Consider the following 23673-nt stretch of genomic DNA (forward strand, 5'->3'; position numbering starts at 1 on the left):
TATACCTATAATACTCTTAATAAAATAAACTACAACATAGATTCTCTAATCCTTAAATAACCATATTAACCCTTACCGCCGCACATCATCACCACAATTGCCGCAGCCACATCTTTATCGTTACCACCATCACCGCTGCATCGCGCGGGCACCCCGTCTCCACCACCACCAATTTAATGCACTTAGACCTTAGGTTTAGCAAAACAGAAAAAATAAAACGCCTATTTCCGAGTAATTAGCAAATCGATACACGTCATTCCCATCCCCAATCACACTTGTGTATAAAAACCAGCGTGCTTTTGTTTTCCTCTAAAACCCCCCCTCCAAATTTCTCTCTCACACACATATCAGATCCTTTTCATTCATTCATTCAATCATATCTCCTTCTAATTCTAATAATCTTCTGTGTAACAAATATATAATTATACATACATATTTTTATCTCTATAACCCCTTACATCTACACTCACGCACACTGATCGCCCTCTTCCAAGGTTCGGTTTTTTTGCCCTAATTTCTACATTACTTTGATTTTGTCCGATTATTATTACTTACATTTTTTATATTTATTCTAGGTTTAATTGAAAAAATATTAATACTTTTTCTTAATGAGGAAGAAAAGAAAAGGCAGTGATTTATTATTAGGCACTGATAATAAGGATAATAAGGAAAAGGAAATTGTGGAATCTACGGGTGATTCGGAGTCGTTATTATCGAAAAATATTAAGTGTCATTACTCTTTAGAAGATTACGTTAGGTTAAAAAAGAGATGTTGCAAAGAAAATGAGGTAGTTTGTGGTGATAGTAGTGATGATGATGGTAACGGATCGTTTAAGAATAGGCGTGTTGCGGCGACTGCGCCTGTGCGTGCGACGTCGTCGTTGGTTTCGTCGGGTAGAGGGATTAAGAGGAAGATCGGGTGTATAGATGTAGCGACGCAAATGGGTAGGAAGAGTAAGATAGTTGAGGATTATGTGAAGGGTGATAGTATAGGGAAAGGGAAGTTTGGGTCGGTTTGGTTGTGTAGGTGTAGGGCTACGGGAGTTGAGTATGCGTGTAAGACGTTGGTGAAAGGGGAAGAGACGGTGCATAGGGAGGTTGAGATTATGCAACATTTGTCGGGGCATCCTGGTGTTGTGACGTTGAAGGCGGTTTATGAGGATCAGGAGAGTTTTCATTTGGTTATGGAGTTGTGTTCGGGTGGAAGGTTGATTGATCAGATGAGTAAAGAAGGGAGGTATTCTGAGCAGCGGGCGGCGAATATATTTAAAGAGTTGATGATGGTGATTAAGTATTGTCATGATATGGGAGTTGTGCATCGGGATGTTAAGCCCGAGAATATTCTTTTGACGAGTTCGGGAAAAATAAAGCTTGCAGATTTTGGCTTGGCAGTGAGGATCACTAAGGGTATCAGTCTTTTCTTTCTGCCTTTGTTTAATTATTGTTATATAATTCCTTGCTTTCTGATGCATGCACCAATTAAGTTGATAAATACGTTAGAACTGCGTGTACGTGTAGTTCATACTATAAAAAGTAGAATCTATGTTCTTCCTTCTTTTAGCGGCTTGGAGTACCTCTTTTTCACCTCCATATTGATATCCTGTCATTTTTCGTTTGCTCATCGTTATGTCCAATACATTAACTGCATTATTCCATTCCCGTGTTAGGTGAATAATGGCATACGTCTGAAACCACTTTTAAATGTTGAGGGGTAGATTCTGGAGTCTAAAAGCATTATCTTGACTGTTTCTTAAGTGAATTAAAACTATGTCTGAATGTGTATCATCCATTGTGCACTTTCGGCTATTGAATTGTTAAGTCGACATGGGAAAGTTAATATTATTGAGTTATAAATATGACAATAATAACACTAATTTAGTCGTTAGTATCATCAATAATTATGTTCACTCGACTATTGGACATAACAACGAAATTAGAGTTTCTCTTCACCATCCATTTAAGATTATCCTAGTACTGGTAAAAATCTCGCTATTAACTACTCATTACCAAATGGAATAACCAACCAAACTGCCATCCCTGATTCTTGTACACTAGATGAATGTGTTTCTGTATGATGGTCATGTGCTTGGGATGGATTGCAAACATATTAATGTTCTTAAATAACCCGTCTTGGTCTACCCCAGCTGAATTGCTCCAAAAGAGTAGATTCATCTGGAATATTGGTGAACAACACCACTTGCTAAGGCCTAAGAGTACAGAACCACATAACAGGTTCATGACTTAATTATTCTTTTGGTACCTTTGAATCTTTTTTCTTTACATAACCAAAATGAAGACTTAATAATATCCTAAATCAGGTTCAAAAGTGATATTGAGCTACAACACTAATTATCTACAATTTGAATTGTTGACACAACGCCACCTATTTTCAAACAGAAATAATCCTACAGGATGTACTGGCACTTTGTTGGTACTGGTAACTTACAATCCGAATCATGGACCCAATAACTAAAAAACTACATAAACTGGTTTAGTGGGTCTTCTTTTACGCTGCATGTGCCCTCTCTCTTTTCTCCTATGCGACAATATCACACATTAAACTGGTCTTTTGATTGAAATGTTGTTTCCTACACAGTCAAGGTCCTACGACGCTTGAATGTTACTGCTCGAAAGCTAGTGTTGAAACTATTATACATGTTACTGTAGTTTTATAGAGCCAGGGTGTAAAGTAATGGAAAGGATCCTGTAGAAAAATAAAATAGCAACACGAATTATATAATGGTTCGAATAGGTCCTAAGGTGTTTTGAGTGTTATCACTTCAAAGCTAGTTGGTTGTCAGGGGAATTTTGCGCCTGTGAGTTGTCATATTTGTATAATGCACACTATTGGAGGCATTGTAATGATGGACTTACTGAATTAATGAACCATTTTGATCTTGATGAAACTATTGTACTAGCTCAGGATGACAAATTTAGTGGGCCTGCTAGTTATTTCTGGAGATGGATGTATCACTTCCATCTTGCATTTGTAACTAATGAATATAAAGCACACATCTCAAACATGTATGCGCACATTGAGTGGTGTTATATGGGGACTAGTAAAAATGGAAGCTACTACCTTAATTACCAAAAGCTGTTGTTAAGTCAGAGTGAGATTTTGGTGATTCTGTTGGTCCCCGGGTCATAGAGAATTTCACTGGGGGTATCACTAACTTTCAGTATAGCAATCCATGACAGACATAATAATTGTCTTGATTATGTTTTGCCAATCATTTATATGCCTGGCCTGATAAGTTTAAAAACAAGTTTCTTTTTAGGCTTCACTAACAAAACAAAATAAAGATGTATACACATTATCTTTTCTTTATTTTGCAAACCTTCAAGAAATCAAAGTATCAGTAAGAGTTCTTCAATTATGCATTTTTGCTTATCCCAACTGTTTTGAAACTATAACCTTCATTGACCTAGAACTGCTAGTGATTATGCAGCTCAGCTAACTGTAGATTTTATTTGACATTAGTGATGCTTATAGATAGCTAATTGCTAATGTAAGTTGATAGCATGTAATCTTTCTATGAGATAAAAAAAACTATACTTCAATGTCAACACAACAAACATGAAAAAATCATTTCCATTGTAATTTAGAAAGTAGAGACCAAATAGTTAATTAAAACATGGCAAGTATCCAGCAAATATGAAATAAACAGTCAAAGAACAGGTGTTAAAAACTAGGGCAGCATGCAAAACATATGGTTCATTAAAACATGGCAAGTATCTAATCAAATATGAAGTAAACAGTCAAAGAACAAGTATTAAAACTAGGGCAGCATGCCTTAGCCTTGCTAAGTGGTGCACCGGCTTGGGGTTTTCCATAAAATGAAACTGAATGACATCATGGTCAAGAAAATTACTCCTGTACTGTAAGTTGTATGCTTAATGTTTAGCTTAGCCTGATTCTTTTGGGAGAATAGACTTTTTTTTTGTGTGTACGGCTTGTATTGTAGTACATTATGCTAATAACCACTTTGAAAGTAACTTAGAGGTGCATGGTGCTACTTTACTTTCGCTTTCTAAGATTTGCATGTTATCGAACAGGTCAGAGCTTAGCTGGTTTGGCTGGAAGTCCAGCTTATGTTTCTCCAGAAGTTATAACAGGGAATTATACGGAGAAAGCGGACGTATGGAGTGCTGGTATTCTTTTACATGCTCTATTGGTTGGTAATTTGCCATTTCAAGGAGACTCATTGGAGGATGTTTTTGAGGCGATCAAGACTGTGAAACTTGATTTCCACACGGGAGTATGGGAATCTGTTTCCAAACCTGCACGTGATTTGCTCGAGCGTATTCTCACAAGGAATGCCAGTTCTAGAATAACGGCTGAGGAAGTATTGAGTAAGTTACTTATTTTGAATATAATAACTTGGACTATTAGCTTATAAATTTTTTGCCCTTTTTCTATGATTAGAGGTGGCAATTTTAACTCATTCACCTTGTATGCACTACATATGCATAATGTGTGACACTTTATAAGCTAGAGATCTCTCAAGCAGTTTCTCTATCCGTGGGTAGAGGGATATGACTTTCTACGTCACACTTCTCCAATACTCGTGTGCTCCAGTGGGATAACTTAAGCGTGGTATTCAAATAATTTGAACCTCCTAAATTTACTTTATTGAAACAGATGATATAGCTCTTTTACTGATGTGTAACACATTGATCATTTGTAAATTCTTATATATATGCACTATAAAGTATCACCTGAGCACCCAACCCAGGCCAACCGAATCAAAGCGTGTTAATATGTTACCCATTTGACTGTAACCCATGTTGGCTCATTACTATACCTGACCGACCTACCGATATTTACCTGCACACATGCTTTACTCTGCTTACCTATATTTCCTGCCAAGAACAAAAAGTAGCGGCATGTTATTTGACTTGAAATAGAAGTAGCAAGTTATCTAACATGAAATATAGATTCACCCAGCCACCCCATCCATGAACTTGAAGCTGACGAAGTTTGAGCCCGAGGCCTCCTTCAGAGATCTCAGGCATTTACAGCTCGCCTATTGCAATTTGTATATCTATATTTAAACTTAAAATCGAAGTAAATGTATCAGAAAAGGGCCAAATGGCTACTATGAAAGCTAATTCACGGTCTCTCCTATCTTATGCACCAACAAAGCACTCCTGATTCTATATATTTTTCTTTTTGCAATCTTAAATCCTCATAAAAGCTTATCTAGTGGGATCAGGTTAGATTAAATGCAGAAAAGAAATGAGGTTTTCCTAAGTAGCATGCCTGGTATTACCGATACAAACATCCACAAGCACATAGAACCTGATAAGATGCAGAACCAGGATAAAGAGATTTACAGTAGATTAAAATTAACATATCTAGTCACCAGGTTCTGCCGTCTGAAAGCAGTTGTGATTTGGAAGCACACTCTTATAGAAGCCCCTTCAGATAAATCAATATTAGTGTATCTTCCAAACCCTTGAAAACTTTCTCTAAGCAAACTTGTTGCAAGGAACCTAGTCATGTTTCACACTACAGTTAGCTGAGAACACCTCATGATAGTTGATCTGTTTGTTCAGTAGCAAGCTAAAGTATGTATGGCGCTATTAAATTTGTCTTGTCTTGGGAGGAAACATAGAATTAAGTTATGATATAACTTACTGTAGACTAAAGATGTACATTAAGTTGCCCATAACATCCTTGAACAATGTTCAAGTTTTATCAGGTACCAATTATATCTGTGATAATGTGATTTTCCCACCTGTAATTTGGAAGAGACCTGATGTGTACTTGCTATTGGGAGATTATTTAGCCATCGTCGATATAAAGATATAGAATGGTTGATGTGGGGGGTTACCATAAACAAACGAGGCACACTAAGAAGTATCGCTCTGTTAAGAATTAAGATACTACTTAAAGTGGTTTTGACTTCAAGAATATGTATCGAAACTAGAAGACCTTATCCCGCCTTTGCTTCCTAATAGTATCCTGTAACACTTAGTGGTAGTGGTCAGACTGTAACAGCTGTTACTGCCAGTAGTGGCCCGCGTATCTTAGCAGCTGTCAACACTATACAGGTGAGGTGTGCAGTGGCTGCTCCAAATATGCTAAACTTTTTAAAGTTTTTTGAGTGGAGATGATGCAAACACTGTTGATAGAGTGTCTAATAAATTAGTAATCATAGAAATTGGAGAGCATCTTTTACAAGTAATAGCTATGCAATCCCAAGACTTTTGTTTGGATAAGGCGATGCAATCTTAAGACTTGGCAACAATAATCTAATGTTTGTGGAGTATAGGATCATCTAATAGATAAATCATAAATCTCTAGTTCTGATAATGGAATATTTAAGAAGGGACACCTCATGATTATCAAAAACATATAATAGATGCATGGAGAAAATGAAGAGAACTGAATATTAAATAGGGGATTATTACTTTTGGATGTGACTAACTGTGATAAAATGTCTATATTATGTAAAGATCTCGTAAAATACAAGATACAATGTAGTATATATAAGTTATTATAATATAATATGTTTAACTGCATATTTAATAGGAATTATTACCTATGGATGTAACCAACTATGACCAATTGTCTATGTTATGTAAAGATCTCGTATATTTTGTCTATAAGTTGCCACATGTAAGTTATTTATTGGTAAGATACATCCAATAAATCGGGATTTGAAAATATGACATAGACATTTTACAAGATCTATATATAACATAGACATTTGTTCATAGTTAGTTACATCCATAGGTAATAATTTCTATTAAATATGCAGTTAAACAAATTATATTATAATAGCTTATATATCAGCTTCAACCAAATTACAATACGACTACAGAATCAGTAAAAGACCTAAATTGTCATCCTTGTCCATGATTAGTTGAGCGAATTTGACTTCCCCTACTGCAATTGTTTTCTTATTGGCTCAACAACCACACATTCGTGTGTTGCTTTATATATATAAAACAGCCACCAGAAACTATTTTATTGCCTGTTACTATAGCTTACTGACAATGCGTCCTCTGGTTATTTCAGGTCATCCATGGATTATATTCTACACAGAACGCAACTTAAAATCTCTATCGTTCAAGTCAAAGTCAAAACATCAAGCTGGACCATCTTCACAAACAGCAGCAACGACATCTGTACTTGAGTTAACTAAAAGGTTGACCATTAACGGTTCTGTAATCAAATATTCATCTCCAGTTTTAACATCTCGAAGTCTAAGCCATGATAACTCAGAAGAATATGATGATTCTGGTTTGGTTGATGCACTTGCTGTTGCTATCTCCAATGTGAGAATTTCTGAACCTAAAAGGAGCCGGTTATGTGTATCCACAAGTCCAATCAGAGAGCAATGTTCTTCTAATGTTACGTCTAATAACCTTTGCAAAGCATGCTGACCTCTGACTGCTGACTTTGACTCTACTAGTCTTCTCTAGTGCTGAAGATCAGAATTGACTTTGACCCATGATGTAACAGTAGAAGGCTAACGAAGAAATGGTGAGAAACAGGTGTATAGTGAATGTAAATATAATGAGTAGATAGTGAGTGTTGAATGATGGTGATTTAAGTAGATTGGTTTTGGTAGGCAAATAAATGCTATGATGTTTGCCTGCTATCTCTTTGTGACTATGGTTTGTTTTCAGCTTTTATAAATCTGGAAACTGTAGCAGAAGCTATGAATAAAATTTCATGTTAATGTGTTTTACATTGATCATGGATTTTCTTTGAGCCTCTCTAAATATGGAATGGTAGTATAGCAGCTATGAATTAGTTTCTTTAGGTTTCCGTGTATTGATAGCATTTTTAATAGATGTTTCTACATTTTACTCTAAGTCCAAAGATTTAACATTGTTTGCATCGACTTGTACTTGGAGGTTAGCCAGATTAACCAACTTAGTTTCTTAGTCAATTACGGCCATGTGTTGGAGTGTCAAGCTTACAAAATAAAAAAGAAAGGAAGTGGGGTGGAGAAAATCCTTTTTTAGTTGATGTTTCTATTTTTTTGAACGGCAATACTTGAAATCCATTTTTAGTTGATGTTTCTTATTCATATTTTGCACAATACTTGTATCTTGTGAGGTGTAAAAGAAATGCATATGGATCAAATCTTTTAGCATTAGAAACCCTGACACTGATGCCACCTTTGAGAACATCGTATATTCTTGCTACAACTATTCCGTGACAATCTAGTTTTAGTCATCCAACTATGTCCATTGATGCTTTGTTCTTTGAATGTCTTTTTGATTTTCACGTATAGTGTATGGTAGAACCAGTGGTGGGTATGCAGCACCTATCTGCCAGATGGAATGATAATCATGATATTATCGATTGGTTAATTCTTAAGTCCAAGAAAAGATCAATTAATAGTGTACTTAGGAGGATTCTAGTGGCTGATGCTACTAATGATACTAGGCAAGTAACGAGTGAGCATGTTCTCTAATGATGTGAGATCCGGAGCCCAAGTTGGCGATATAACTGTTGATATAATGCAACTGAAAATTGTTACTATGAAACTCAAAAAGTAGTGCTCGTGATTGTAGAGTGGAATTTGCCAAAGGTGCTGGCGAAATAAGATGTTGCAGGACGCTCTATCTTTTGTCTTTTATATGCACATTGTAGCTAGGATTGATTCTAAATGTTGGTTCGAATTTACATGTGGTTGTGCCAGAATAGCCTGATCACATATATACGTCATGTCCTATATATAAACTAATGTGACGGTTAGTCACATTGCTTTTACTAAACGTTATTGTTTGTTGGTATAAAATTTAACCAAGTAACCTTTACCCAGATATAATACTTAATATTATAAATTTGAACGATATGGTAGGGATGCTCAACTCTACTCCAGACTTTTATATGTTGTTTCATACCACGTGGGCATCCAATTTTACCAAACCCTGTAAAGACAACTAAATGGTTAGTCGCTTACCAGGAATACAAACTTAAGTCGATGCATACATGTGGACTAACACCAACTTAAATTTATGTCCATACATACATATGGATCTACTGTAGAGTTCAGACCATGGCCTTTATGTATGGACACTTGAGAGTTCATATACATACATACATGTGGTAAATTCATGTCCATAGGTTTTAAAAATCAAGATAATTCACATAGATTTCACACATATTTACAAAACGTTCTCGGTAAGACTTCAACAGTTCAACCCACAACCTATGGGTAGACGGGTCATTAAACATACCACATGAGCTAAAGCTCTAAGAGTAAGCGATATGCTAAATTCGATAGTCACTGTCAATTGAAAAGGCTCAACAAAATAAGAGTCCCTTGGTTTTGTGTTACTTGCCTGAATACTTGCCTAATTGATATTTTGCAGGTTACAATTAAACTTATTTTCTCAAGTAGATGTTATTTTTGGTTTCTGCCTACATATTCAGCAAGTCTAGAAGTGTTCAACACTCCTATAAATGTTGGCGTGATTAGCCGAGTAAGCAAGCCTGAGACTGGGTTAGCTCAAATGCATACAACTAGCACAAGTTTTGCAATCTTAAAACATATATGGGAAGGGAAAAAAAAAAAGAGAGAGAGATAAGACCCTTTGTAATGTATCACATTAGTTGTAATCTTTACATGTAAAGAAACGCGCAGTTTAAGGTAGTATTTGCTAGCATCTGGTGAACCCTTGAACTCTTCAAATAAAACATATTTTACGCTTATGGAATACATCTTACCTATCATCTTCGTGAAAACTTGGACCAGATATAGACAAGAAAGAGGCAAAAAAGGGCAAAGAGGACGACATGCAAAACATGGCTTGAACCAGACAGGATGATGCTCTTGTTTAATTTCCTCATGTTGTTCTTCACTCCTGCTTGTGCTTTGATAAGGGTCATTTGCTGCAAAGTTGGGAGAAGAAAAACAAGACATTCATCAACCGTTCACGCATTGTTCCAACAAATGCATTTTTATTGCATATTAAAACTAGAGTATGAGCTTTTGATATACAAACACATTTTTGTCAGAATAATATTAAAAAAATAATACTCGTAATATGATTTCAAAATTAAACTACTGCTTGTGCTTTGATAAGGGTCATTTGCTGCAAAGTTGGGAGAAGAAAAACAAGACATTTATCAACCGTTCACGCATTGTTCCAACAAATGCATTTTTATTGCATATTAAAACTAGAGTATGAGCCTTTGATATACAAACACATTTTTGTCAGAATAATATTAAAAAAATAATGCTCGTAATATGATTTCAAAATTAAACTATAAATAATTCATTCTAAGAGGTCATATATGCATTACATATAGCTTCTATTATTTGACTCATCGAGTAAAACACAACCCAAATTAACCCATCCATAAGTAAATGGTTGAAATGCCCACTTCTAACTATCACCGTACAAATGCTCTATCAGTCCACACATACAACTTCTATTCAAAGAATATGATCCATAGAGAAAACAGTAAATCTAAAAAGATGATGCAAATCATTGGTAAGTGGATGCTCCGAGGAACAGATAAAGAGGCTTTTATCCAACAATCCAAGCGCACGGTTAGGGTAGCTGGTCAAACAAACAGTTTGTAATACCGACCCAAACGGGTCGAGGTTTAGTAACCCACCAATACCTTTTTAAACTTTACAAATACCAACTTACTAATTACGACACTTTGGGCAACTCTCGACCCATTATACCCATATCTATTTTGCTTGATTTCTAAAGTAGGCGGTTTTTTGAAATTAGATTACAATTCCGTTGGACCCACTTTTGGTAAAAGTGTCCAAATGCCACTTCTACCACATACTCTACCTCAGCGTGGAATTTAGCACATAAGTTAAAAACATTTTCTGCTCATATAGGCTTATTCGACAAATTTTCCATCGGAGCTTTACTTAGGCCTAGCTTGGTTGGCAGTCAGCACATCTATGGGAGCTTACATGTCCCAATAAGACAATACATGTGATCATACTTTTCTAACCACCTACACGTGAGTACGTAACATCCACCTCACATTGGGGGCAACTATAAAACATAAAATCTTTATAAGCAGCATACAGTAGGTAGTTTAATAACTTCTCACAATGGTTTTGGTTAATTTGAATATTTTCAAATGGCACTGAACAGTGAACAGGTACTTACCAGTATTGGTCGGCATATATGTTAATGAACTATTGCATGTAGAAAGGTTAAGTTAGCTTCATATTAGCAAGCCATTGACTAATGAGCTCTAATCATAATAATACATATAACTGAGAAACTCGGCCAACGATTCAAAAATTTTATGACAAGGTATAGTTATTGGAACTATATACCACACCACAAAAATTTGGTTCAAGAATAAGAGGAACAGAGCTAATGTCATACCAGCTGGTTAATAAACTCATTCTGAAATTTGGCCTCTGACTCGATCTCTGAGGCTACCTGTAATGCAAAAATAACATGAGCATGAAGAGAGATATTATTTCCTAGCAGACATACTTGTGTACCAGAAAGCAAGGGGTACATATGCAGCAACATCAAATGTAAAGCAATAACCAAGAAAAGGTAAACAACACAAAGGTACCATCAAAATGTGTAATGAAGTTCAAGAACATCATTCAGACAGGTTGCCATATATACAAGATCATTCAAATTGTTGGGGAAAGGACAAGTGAACATCCCATAGATTATTGCCTATATTTGATGAATTATCTTCTACCAACCTAGGATTCGATTTATCTTGCTTTAATAGTTTAATTATTCTAGGTAGAGAAGAATCGTAACATTATGTCCTAAACTTAATTCGTGTTTTTTTTGTTCATTGATTTCTTGTCTTATGTCGCTATGTTAGGTATTATAAACAGCCCAAGGGGGTAACCTGGTGGCTAGGGGCTTAGAAATTTCCATTGAAGACGCAAGTTTACTCCTCGCAAGCTACAACTTTGGGGTCAGGTTTCAGGTACATAGCTCATTATGTTGCTGAGGACTTTGTAAATATGATTATCTTCCCCGGTTGGGTGGACACTCTCCTTAGAAGGTTGCTGAGTGAACTCTGAAAAACGCCTGCAACATATTGTCCTCTTGAAAGGTGTGGGACCAGTCAGCGTTGCCCATAACCAACATTTTCATATGTTATGTACAAGTAACACTGAAAGATCATGTTTAGTATTATAGGTGTTTATTATAAAAAAAAAAAAAATTTGGTACAATTACTTATAGCTTAACAATGATTTTGTTATATGTAAGATGGTCTTGCTGCCAGAACAAATGGCCTTATTTCATTTCAAATTAGTAGAAGATAATGTGCCCTGTATAATGCAAAAAGCTGATACAGCTTAAAAGGTTGCTTACATTCTTTAACTGCCTAACTTGCTTTCGGAGGCCACTGATCTCATCATCTAGATCAGCATGCATTGGATCAATGCGCAGTTGAATTTCATCAGAACCAGTCCCTTGTCTGGTGCTAAGCCCTTCACTGTTAATATAAGCAAAAGCATATTAAACTCAAAAATTTTCACTCTGCCTTACTGATAAAAGTTGATCAAGCAGGAAGTTCAGAAGTATAAAGGATCGGGCTTGGGCTCATAACGTAATATTGAGATTTACATTAATATAGTTCCCTCAGTAAATCAGTTAATTCTCTGCTTAAAGGCAATGAAGCTAGGCCTAGCTATTGAAATGTTGAGAAAAAAGCATTATGAAAAGATGAACAAAATAAGTACCTCGATCTATATGGAGCAGCACCATAGTAGCGACCACCTCTATTAGAACTGGACGCCATTAAAAAGAAAAGTTGAAATGTGTTCTGACTAAGGAACCCCTAAAAAAGAACCAAATAAATCAGTGTACTACAAGGAAATCATATAGTTGGCAATCTCTGAAGCAAAATTCTGTCATCCTTCAAGTGAAAATTTTGATTACTAACTAATCCAGAAAAACACATCACATTTATGAAAACAAGATAAAAATCACGTAAAATGATAAGGTAGTGATAATGTAGACTAATAATTGAATTTAAAGTTCGTATGCCGAAGTGCAAAAACCTCGAAAGTTAATTGATCATCTTATATATTTTGCCTTATGTTCTTGTCGTCTATTTTTTGTATGTCTTTCGTTATATCCAAGTATTTTTTAAATAAAAATATACGTATGCATATGATATAGACGTATATGTAGTAAACGTAACGCTAATAACCTTCCAAAGCATACTAATGATCCAAAAACTAAAGCTACACGTGGACAAAACCAAAACAATAATCCTAACACAAATAGCTCGTCGCAACATGCTTGAGTACAAAGCCATTAGTCTCGTTTTAAACCATCCGCACAATATGCCTCTTGTCATTACAACATATATATATAACTAGCACTGATACCCGTGGGCGATAACCAGTCAAAGATCCGGTATATATCACAACCAACATCGCAAAACAAGTTTAACGATTTACGTATGATCTGACTACCTTTAAAGCTATACCCAATAATTTCGACTATCGAATTCATAGCAGCAAAAAACTGAAAATTTTCATAGTCAGAGACAATATACTTATCAAACTGAAAAATGGGTTCATTTCCAATTAATTTAACAAAAAAAAAAGTATAACACTAAAATTCTAAAGGGTGTTTCTTTAGTTTAAACTACTCGATTCGCCGCGTTACCTGAACTCGGGATCCTATATAACTTATTAAGTTTTGTGGTACCTCAAACCCTAATTCTATAACCCATGATAATCCTCAAACAAAAATATCATAATTATTAATTAACTGATGATTAATATAAATAATAATTGAAAAGAGAGAGAATTGAATAATTACCGATTGGAATTAGCGAATTGTATCAACTGCAGAGAAACAGACTTCCTTCCGATTAAACAGACTTTTTTTTAAATAACTCGTTTAAAATGATTTATTTTTTACAAAAGGGGAGGGGGAGAAGGGTTGATATGTGTTTGTAGTTTTTAATTTGATTAACTAGGTATCTATCTACCATTGAGATATTCTTAAAAAAAAAAAAGTGTAATCCTATTTATTTTATTGAATTAGTTTTTTAATTGTTTATAGATTTAATTTTTTTTATTAATTAGACTTAGAATTAAACTTTAATTCTTAACTTATTAATAAATTGTCTATTTTTTTTTCTCAGTTCTTCAACTGATATTACTTATATTACTTATAATAAGTTATTAACACAAAGAATTCAAAATTTGAGTTTATGATCCAAAATCACAAGGCTATTTTCCGTCATCTACTATGCTTATAAATTTCGATTTGGATGTGATTCTTAAGTTTTAGGTAATCCAAAACTCTAACTAAACATATATTATATTTATCATTGTTGTTTATTAAAATTTTAGCTTCGATCATCGGTTTACTTTTTAACTACAATTTATTTCATACTCACGAATCATATATGAAGCATATTCGAATTTCTTTATGATACAAACTATATAACTACCATATATCGTACGGGTATTAGGACTAGTAATATAACTAAAAAAGGGGTTGAGGTACACTTGGCACTCGTAATCTTCCTTTTTGGGGCTAATTCTCTCTTCTCCTATTTTCTATATTTTTTAATTATTTTTGCCGCCTCTCATATTTACTTTATTTATATTTATTATTTTAATCATTTATTACTCTACTCTAACCTTCTGATTTACATTATCACCAAAAATACACTGATCTTTTACCTCCAGATAAATGCTAGAATGACTAACATTTTACAAACTTTTTTATACTAACTTACATGGCATATAATGTGGACCAACCATGTCATACAATTAGCATTCATTAATTAATTAATCACACTTAATCAATTATCTCTAACTTTAATAGACAAATTAACTTTCTTTTGCAAAATTGTAACTGTTCCTCTACTACAACCCAATATAAATCTTTTTTCTTTTCTATCCGATCGTTTACCTCTTGTTCTTCTCCTCCATTATATGAGCAGAGTCAATAATCAAGGGTTATAAAAACCAATTAAAAGAGCAAGTTATTTATTGAGGCCTATATGCAGAGATAAAACGTTGGTTACTGCCATTGATCGGCCAAACAAAACAGGAGAAAACAAAACACACACATACACATATATATACATATATCTATATCTATATAATTTATATATATAATTTGTTTGACCAAGTACAGAAAATGTTCTAAACCCAATAACTTTATACCAATCAAAAACGAATGAGAAGACAAGTAAATATCTATATCTATATAATTTAGAAACATATCCGTACAATCTTAATGTTATTATATCTCAGTAACTCAGTCTAAAACGAATAAGAAGACGAGTAAAATCGATTAGTATAAGAAAATCATGCAATGTCGATCAAAAAATCCAAAAAAAGAGGAAAAATTAGATTCATTTAAATTACAAATTATAAGCAACAATGAAAACTTAAAAAATAAAAAACTTGACAACAATCAACTGATTCAAAAACTTTAGGTTATTTGATGTAAATGTTTGTGTTTTTGGTGAGAGAAAAGAAATTTTGTATTCATATTAGAGAACAGATTGATAGGTTAATATATCTCCAATCGTTATTAAAAATTAGAATTTAAGATGAGTTAATTTAATTGTGTTTAATTATTGGTGTCATGAAATCATGAATTGGGTTAGAGATACGAATGCAGTTAGATTGAATGGAGAAAAAAGAGTAAAATGTTTGGATTGGATTGAAGAGGAATAATATAATTCTGAGAATGAAGTTTTAACTATAGTTAATTAATTAATGTTAGTTGTATGACATGGAGATCCACATCATATGCCATGTAAGTTAGTATAAAAAAAAAGTTTGTAAAATATTAGTTAATCTAGCATTTCTCTTATCTCCAACTGTTTGCGCTGCCTTTGATTGTGGAATGAAAAATAGATGATCTTGGGCATGTTTACTATAATCGAAGTATGTTTTTTCTTCTGTTTTAAGATGTTCCGTCATTTATGTATAGATATGTTTATATTTATTTGTTTATGTTTTTTGGGTTTGTTTTTTTTTTTTGGAACTAAAACTTCATTCAAAACAAAAGGCAGGACCTCAAAACAAGGCCCGCCCAAACAACCAAGTTACAATATATACAGCGGGTATTTCACCCACTCATTCCACTCAATATCGGACCTACTCGATCTATATTTAAACCATAGAAAAGACAAAGATTTAACATTCGCAACCACCTCAATCACCTTAGGAGTAGAATCATGGAAAACTTTGTTGTTCCGTTCTTTCCATAAGCTCCAGCAAGTAATCATCACCATCCCACGAATAAGTTTCTTCCCCCAAACTGACATTTGAATCGATTCCATCCATGTTAGGATCTCTTTGATCGAGTTAAAACCAACTGGGTACAATTTGCACCAAGCCCAAATATCACTCCACACACCATAAGAAAACCCACAGTTAACAAATAAGTGTGAAGACGTTTCTGCGTCTACATTGCACAGTGGGCACGATGTATCCTGGATCTGTATATTTCTCTTCACCAAAGCCAAACGGGTCGCCACTCTGTCCATTTCAATGCGCCATAACAAGATGTTCACTTTAATCGGAACCCAACTGACCCATTTCATCTGCTGAATCTGCTGCATATTAACCTCCTTTCGAAAACTTTTTTTGACTACAGCTATCTGTGAACATTTTGTCACCTCTCGGCCCCCAGCCCCAAGTGTCATTGTTTCCGCTGAGATGAACATTGGTCAGAACCCATTGTAAGTCTTGTACCTCTGAAACAGCCGCAACAGTGTCAGCTCTTATAACCCATCGCTCGTCCAAGATCACCCTTCCTTCCACCTGTTTAATTTTATCTGCCACAGTCGCATTTTTATCTCTATCACCTGCAAACAGAGCTGGCCATCTATACATCAACTGTTTTTCACCAAACCATAAATCTTTCCAGAATCGTATGCGCTTTCCATTCCCAACCTTACAAGTCAAAAACTCATTTAACGATTTATCATTAAAACGCATTTTATCCAAAGAACCAACTAACGACTTCCAGCAACCCGGATAAGATTTTCTACACGGTAAAAACGACCATTTATCTCTCCCTCCATGAATACTTAAAACTACGCTTCTCCACAAGCCATTGATCTCACTTTAGAAACGCCAAGCCCATTTCACAAGAAGCGACGAGTTCACATCGGCCATCGTAACAATTCCCAGCCCCCCCCCCCAGCTTTTTCGGACGAGTAATCCTCTCCCAAGAAACCCAGTACACCCCTCTACCTTCCTTACCCGCTGACCACAAAAACTTCCGCATCATTCTTTCGATCTCTTCTGTAACCGCTACCGGAGCTTTATAGATTGAAAAATAATACACCGGTAAACTAGCCAGAACCGCCTTTATCAACGTAAGACGACCACCTATAGAGAGGATTTTAGCCTTCCAAGACAAGAGTCTTGATCTAATCGATTCCAGAACAGGCTCCCAATGAACTAAACGATTCATGTTCGCTCCAACTGTAATGCCCAAATAGGTAAAAGGAAGACTTCCAGACTTGCACCCCAGTAAGACTGCCATATCATTCACCTCTTCTTCTGAAACACCCACCCCATATAACTGTGACTTATGTATATTAATCTTCAATCCAGAACACAAGTAGAAGATGCGAAGCAGCCGATTAGTAGTACTAATATTTTCAGTACTCCACAACCCCATTAAAAGTGCGTCATCTGCATACAACATATGTGATATATTCAAACCATCCTCTTTTAACTTGATACCCCGCATATCCCCCATCAAACAAGCCTTAGAAACTAGATAATCCAAAGCCTCCATAACAATCAAAAATAAAAAAGGAGATAATGGGTCCCCTTGTCTAAGGCCCTTATGACACTGGAACGTAAAAGTCGGCGAACCATTAACAATCACAGCCGACCTTGCCGAGTGAAGAATACCTTTCACCCAACGACACCACCTCGGCGGAAAACCCATCTGGTCCATAATAGACAATAAGAAATCCCAAGACACATTATCATATGCTTTCTCAAAATCTATCTTCATAAAAAGCGCCTTCTTCTTACTTTTTTTGATCCACCCAATGATCTCGTTCAAAACGAGAGGACCATCCAAAATGTACTTGTCCTTTAAAAACGCTGATTGAGTATTAGATATAACATCCCCAATAACACATTTAGTTCTGGCAGCGATCACCTTGGAAATCACTTTACTCATAACCCCCACTAAATTAATAGGTCTATAGTCTTTCAATCCCACTGGCGTTTTATTCTTCGCTACCAGGGTAATAAAGGACACACTACTCTCTTTATTAATAACCCCGGTCTCAAAAAATTCTTCAAACATCCTGAAAAAATCCTCCTCTAAATACTGCCAGAAATGTTTGATGCATTTAAAATTAAAACCATCCGGGCCTGGAGCTTTCTCACCACCACAATCAAATACCGCATCCTTTATTTCTTCCTTAGAAAACGGCGCAATTAAGCTCGCTCTTTTCACAATAGGAACCTGCTTCAAATTATCACATACTAAAGTTGGCCTCTTGTCGACGTTCTGATTGAAATGGTTTCTAAAAAAACCAAAAACTTCTTTTTTAACCAAAGACGACTTGCTTATCCAAACCCCATTAACCATCAACCCCGGAATACCGTTAGACGATTTCCTACCGTTAGACGGCTTGCTTATCCAAACTTCTTTTTTGGGTTTGTTGACATTCACTATAATTTTCCAGTTTCTTTTTTTATTTTGTTTATGTGCTTTTTATAATGTTTTCCATCTCATTGTTTTTTTAGGTTTATCATGACAAGCAAGTAAAGTTTTCTATATGGATTAATTGATGTGTTTTTTCTAGTCCTACTTCTCACATCTGTAAAGCTGGATTAATAGGGGTTTTTCGAGAGTCCTAATTTCTAGGCATACGTGTAATTTAGGACTAGAAGTAAAATAGAATGTCGTTAAAAAAAAAAAAGTTAAAACTTACTGATTTTCTATCTTATCTTTTTGGGATTTTGAGTTCAAGTTTGCAAGTATTGGGTCCATCTGGTATGAGATATTTATGATTCCGATGTAATATAACTAAAAAAGGAGGTTGGGATACATTTAACACCCTTAATCTTCTTCCTTGAGTCTAATTCTCTCTTCTAATTAATTCTCTATCATTTATATTTTTTAATTAAAAATCAAAGCAAATCTATAATTAATTATATTATATAATTAAACTAAAATCCACATACATTAACAAAGTTAGATTATAATCTTGATACGTATTGAATACTTTAAACTATGACTTGATTTATCTATTATTTTTATATAATATAAATTAATTCAACTTTAACCAAGAACGATAGCCTAATAATCCCCATAGTAGTGTAAAACTTTAACATATGTAATCTATTAATTATCTTTTTGTCAACACCCCTCTTGATTTTTCTATGTGGCTTGATCTTATGATTAGGAGGATTATTAGGTTGATTAATTAGGAGGATCTATTATTACTCTAACTTTATTAACATCATATAACAAAATAATGAAATTTAACACTTATCTAACTCCTTAAAAAATAGAATTCAAAAACCAAATTATATCGTAACGCAGTCTTAAAAATAAATATAAAAAAAGTTACATATATAGATTTAATTGTCACATCAGATTTTTGATTACTTATCATTTTATCACAATATTTATTTTAATTTCATGTCATGTGTATAATCATGTTATTAACAAAAAAGGCTTTTTATCCTTAAAAGTCTCACAAAAACTATTATCTATATATACAACCTAGAAAAGATTCTCATATATTCTCAACCTCAAAAAAAACCTACAACAAGAAAAAAACTTACGATCAACTACCAAAATGGATTTTTTTTATTTTTATATACTTTCTTCATGTTTAATTATTATTATTATTATTATTATTATTATTATTATTATTATTATTATTATTATTATTATTATTATTATTTAACATTGAATTCTTATGAAATTGTTATCTATGCTGTACGGGAATGAGAAACGGGTACGGGAACGGGAAACGGCAAAACTCAAAAAATCAAGAAGCGGGTACGGAAATAAATACATAAAAAAGTAAATATATATTATAGATTATGTACCACAAACCCCAAAAAAATTTATACGTTGATGTAAATTTCAAAATTCATACATCTTCCAAAGATAATCATATTTTTTTCAAAATTCATATATCTTCTAAAGCAAAGGTAATCTAACATTATCAATCAAACCGTTTTCAAGATCCGGGTCATCTAGTGAAAGATCCACACACTGCAAAAAGCCTATATTACAATATATATATATATATAAAAACAAAAAACCAAAGGATTATATTAAACTTTTTAAAATATTAGAAGGGTGTAAAAGGAAAAATCTAAATAAAACCTATGAATTAGACTTAGACCCACCATCTAAATACAAGCTGCAGATCGTCTTCAATAGCTCTAGCTCCGTCGACTTCTTCTTCTTCTTCTTTTAACTTCCGGTCAACACAATTTCTAACTTCCACCATTTTCTTTAAATAGCTCCGATCTTCATCATTTTCTACTGATTAAAGGGGGCTATACTATATAAACATTGGGAAATCTTCCGCCGGATCTTTAGAAATTCCATTACATTTCAGGTGATTGGGAACCAACTTCATCAAGAAACGCCTTTTGACTTATCGAAACGGTCAACGAACGTCCCCAAAATTCTGGAAACGGCCTGGGAACGTTTCGCAGCCGTCCCCGTACACGTTTCCGTCCCCGACGAGTTTTCGGTACGGGGGACGGTGCCTCCACCACGTTTCCGTGCATCGGAGATTGTTATTATTATCTATTTTAGTTTAGTTTATTGTTCATTATAGGTTTCTTATGGCTTATTCTTTAACAACAAAAAATATTACCACATTAGTTCATCTTGAAGATCTTAAGCCAACACATTTTAACCAAATCAAATCGTTCGAGATGGTCTTTGTTGATGAATTGGTATGTATTTGTCAAATTACATACTGTACACTATTTGTTTCTTTTTTTGTTGAGTTTAACTCTAAATCGTTTAGTCTAAAATTGATGTTTGTGTTTGTAGTAAGTTTAGATATAATTTTATTTAATAAAGTTAAAAAAAAAAGGATAAACTGAAATCAATATTTATATAGAGTTAATTTTCATATGTTTCTTATTTAGTTTTCGTATTAAATAAATTGTGATATTGGTCATATTGATGGTTGCTCGAATCATACTGTTACTATGTGAAATTTTAAATTGTCTAAGTTGTGCATCTTTTTTTTTAATCACACAACTGCTTTCTATGGATGATTATTGTGTCAGAAGTGTGTGATAACTAAATTGTACTATGCTTTTATGTCAGAAACTATTATTATTCATTACTTGATATATTTTGAGTTCTTTTATCATGGTTTTATAGCTAAGGATGTCATGAGGTTAAATAATAGTGTGTCTCTTCATGTGGAGTAAAAGATTTTATGTTTTATTTTGAGTATTTTAAATTTTATTCAGTATATATTTAATATACTCTAATTCCAATTTTTTAGTTTTGATGAATATATTTTGAGATTACTCATTCATTGGACGAGCTTGAGCACTAGTATGAAATATTAAAGATGATAAGATAAAAAAAAAAGGAAAAATGAAAGATTTTTTTGTCGGATCAAAACAATGAAAGTGGGGGATGAAAGGGTAGTAGATCAAAACAAATGGAGTTGAATAGTTTGGCTAGTCAAAGATCAAAAAGGTTAAAGATAACTTTGTCCACAAAATTTTAGGGTCATAGTTGTCTTTTCATTTCATTTTCTGTAAGCCAAAAAATATTTCCATGAATTTATCACCACCCGTATACAAAAGGTGAGAAAAGAAATATGGAAAATGACTAATCTTTCTAACAAAATAACTTAAAAATAGTCCTAACACTCTAAGAGGATGACATGTTGTATCCACTAATTCTTTTTTCTAATTTTGCCCTCTGATTTTTTCACATGTCATAATCCAATAGTTAGGAGGATTTTTAGGCTATTTTGTTAGAAGGATTAATCATTTTCCAAAAAATATATTAAAAGTTACATAATAGACCCTAAACTATGAGGCACTCGATCCTCTTAGCGTTTCTTAAGGGAAAAAAAAGGGGGAGAGGGTGGGGGGGGGGGAGTGCAATTTTCGTCCATGTGGTTTTTCTAGAAAACACTTTTCATCTCCGCTATAAAAAATGCATACATAAAATCCGCTTGACTTATATTTGTGAGTTTGTAAATAAACAATACCCATATGCGGGTGCTAATTATGTAAATGGCTTATATGTATACAGGTAAAAAAGTTTTAAATGCAAACTAATACTAATTCGCACATAATCTACACAATACTAAGGTAAAAGGTAGCAAAAAACTTGAGTATTGTGAGATCAATATGTGAAAAACGGCATTTCTATGCCTATGAAGGTGACCTTTTGACTTGCTTTTTGATCCATTTTTTTTTATCCACATGGGGGAACTCATTATCTATTTTTAAGTTCTAGATATCTCGACATTTATGTAGGTTTGGAGTAGTCGAGTGGAGTATTATAGTTTTCTGTTTTTTTTTTATAAATAAAGTTAAAAAGGTAAACATTATTGACCAATTGAATATTATAATAATCGTCTTCTATGTATTATTCCCTTTCTCTCAATTTAAATGTTCAATTTTAACTTTCAAAGTCTTTTTTTATAAATTTGACCGTAAGTATTTTCATTTATGTTTTATAAAACTTACAACAACAACAACAGGACCTAATCCCTGCGCGGGGTATGAGGGAGGTAAGCTGTAGACAGTGTTACCTCTACACAAAGGTAGAGAGACTGCTTCCAGAGGGACCTCCAGCCACAAAGGAGTGGAAGACGGAAAATGAGAAATGTTTAGAACATCATACCTGTCTGCCGAGAATTTGAAAAGAAGAAATACCTGTCTGCTGGGTCCGGCTACTATGCGGGTCGAACGTTTATCACTAATGCGTCCTACCGATATCTTAAAAACATGTTTGACAATACAAATACAAATACGAAAGTAACCATATTGGGCATATTAAAACAACACAAAAAATTGCAAACTAATACGTAACTCGAACAAGTAGTAGGAAACCACAAGACATACATACAAATAAATAAGAAATGACAAAACCTGAAAAGATCCCGATTGAGCCAAGGCAGTAACTACTTCTAAACAACCTATGAAAAAAAGGACCTTAGGCCACTTAGTTATCCTAATTCTAATCCTCTCACCTGCTCTTCTAAACCAATAAACTAGTCCTAAACCCCTAGTCCTCTAGATAAACTCTCATATATAATATTATGAACACATTGAGTTTTATATGTATTTTTTATTGATATAATTTTCATTAAGTGTCATATAATATAAGTAAAGAAAATTGTTAAAAAATAACTTTGAAAATTAAAACAAAGACATTTAAATTGGAACGAAGGAAGTATAATTTAACTTTATAAAATCTCCAATGTAGTTTCTTTCTTTTTTTTTTTTTTTTAAGTAGCTGAATATTCCATTCAGTCCATTGATATACCTGGACATCGACAATCCACCTCACCAAATTAATTATAGAATACGTCTGACCAACATGAAAACATAAATACATATTCATATTTAATTCATATACATCTCACAATATGAACCAAAACTCACTTTATTCTTATTATAATAAAGGCTATACGTCATACTCAAATGTGACCCCCCTCGTGTTTCCTAAATTTCGAATTCGACTCGTACACGGTCC

General features: G+C 34.0%; 3 protein-coding genes across 3 annotated transcripts; 1 reads left to right on the plus strand and 2 right to left on the minus strand.

Moving 5' to 3' along the window:
• The first annotated feature begins 317 nt into the window (after positions 1 to 317).
• LOC122609218 (serine/threonine-protein kinase PEPKR2-like) lies at positions 318 to 7712 on the plus strand. Its single transcript, XM_043782275.1, has 4 exons — positions 318 to 494; positions 576 to 1407; positions 4057 to 4353; positions 7028 to 7712. Exons 2-4 carry the CDS (start codon positions 609 to 611, stop codon positions 7393 to 7395), a joined length of 1464 nt encoding a protein of 487 aa, XP_043638210.1. The 5' UTR covers positions 318 to 494; positions 576 to 608; the 3' UTR covers positions 7396 to 7712.
• A 1839-nt stretch (positions 7713 to 9551) lies between these two features.
• LOC122607437 (bet1-like protein At4g14600) lies at positions 9552 to 13912 on the minus strand. The gene is made up of 5 exons (XM_043780410.1): positions 13768 to 13912; positions 12675 to 12772; positions 12304 to 12427; positions 11338 to 11394; positions 9552 to 9862 (listed from the first exon to the last, which is right to left on the minus strand). Exons 2-5 carry the CDS (start codon positions 12731 to 12733, stop codon positions 9701 to 9703), a joined length of 402 nt encoding a protein of 133 aa, XP_043636345.1. The 5' UTR covers positions 12734 to 12772; positions 13768 to 13912; the 3' UTR covers positions 9552 to 9700.
• Positions 13913 to 16024: 2112 nt separating this feature from the next.
• LOC122609127 lies at positions 16025 to 16922 on the minus strand. Its single transcript, XM_043782187.1, has 2 exons — positions 16677 to 16922; positions 16025 to 16582 (listed from the first exon to the last, which is right to left on the minus strand). The coding sequence occupies exons 1-2, from the start codon at positions 16920 to 16922 to the stop codon at positions 16025 to 16027; spliced, it is 804 nt and encodes a 267-aa protein (XP_043638122.1).
• Positions 16923 to 23673: the final 6751 nt, after the last annotated feature.

Source organism: Erigeron canadensis, chromosome 7, assembly GCF_010389155.1.
Source record: "Erigeron canadensis isolate Cc75 chromosome 7, C_canadensis_v1, whole genome shotgun sequence".
NCBI lineage: Eukaryota > Viridiplantae > Streptophyta > Magnoliopsida > Asterales > Asteraceae > Erigeron > Erigeron canadensis.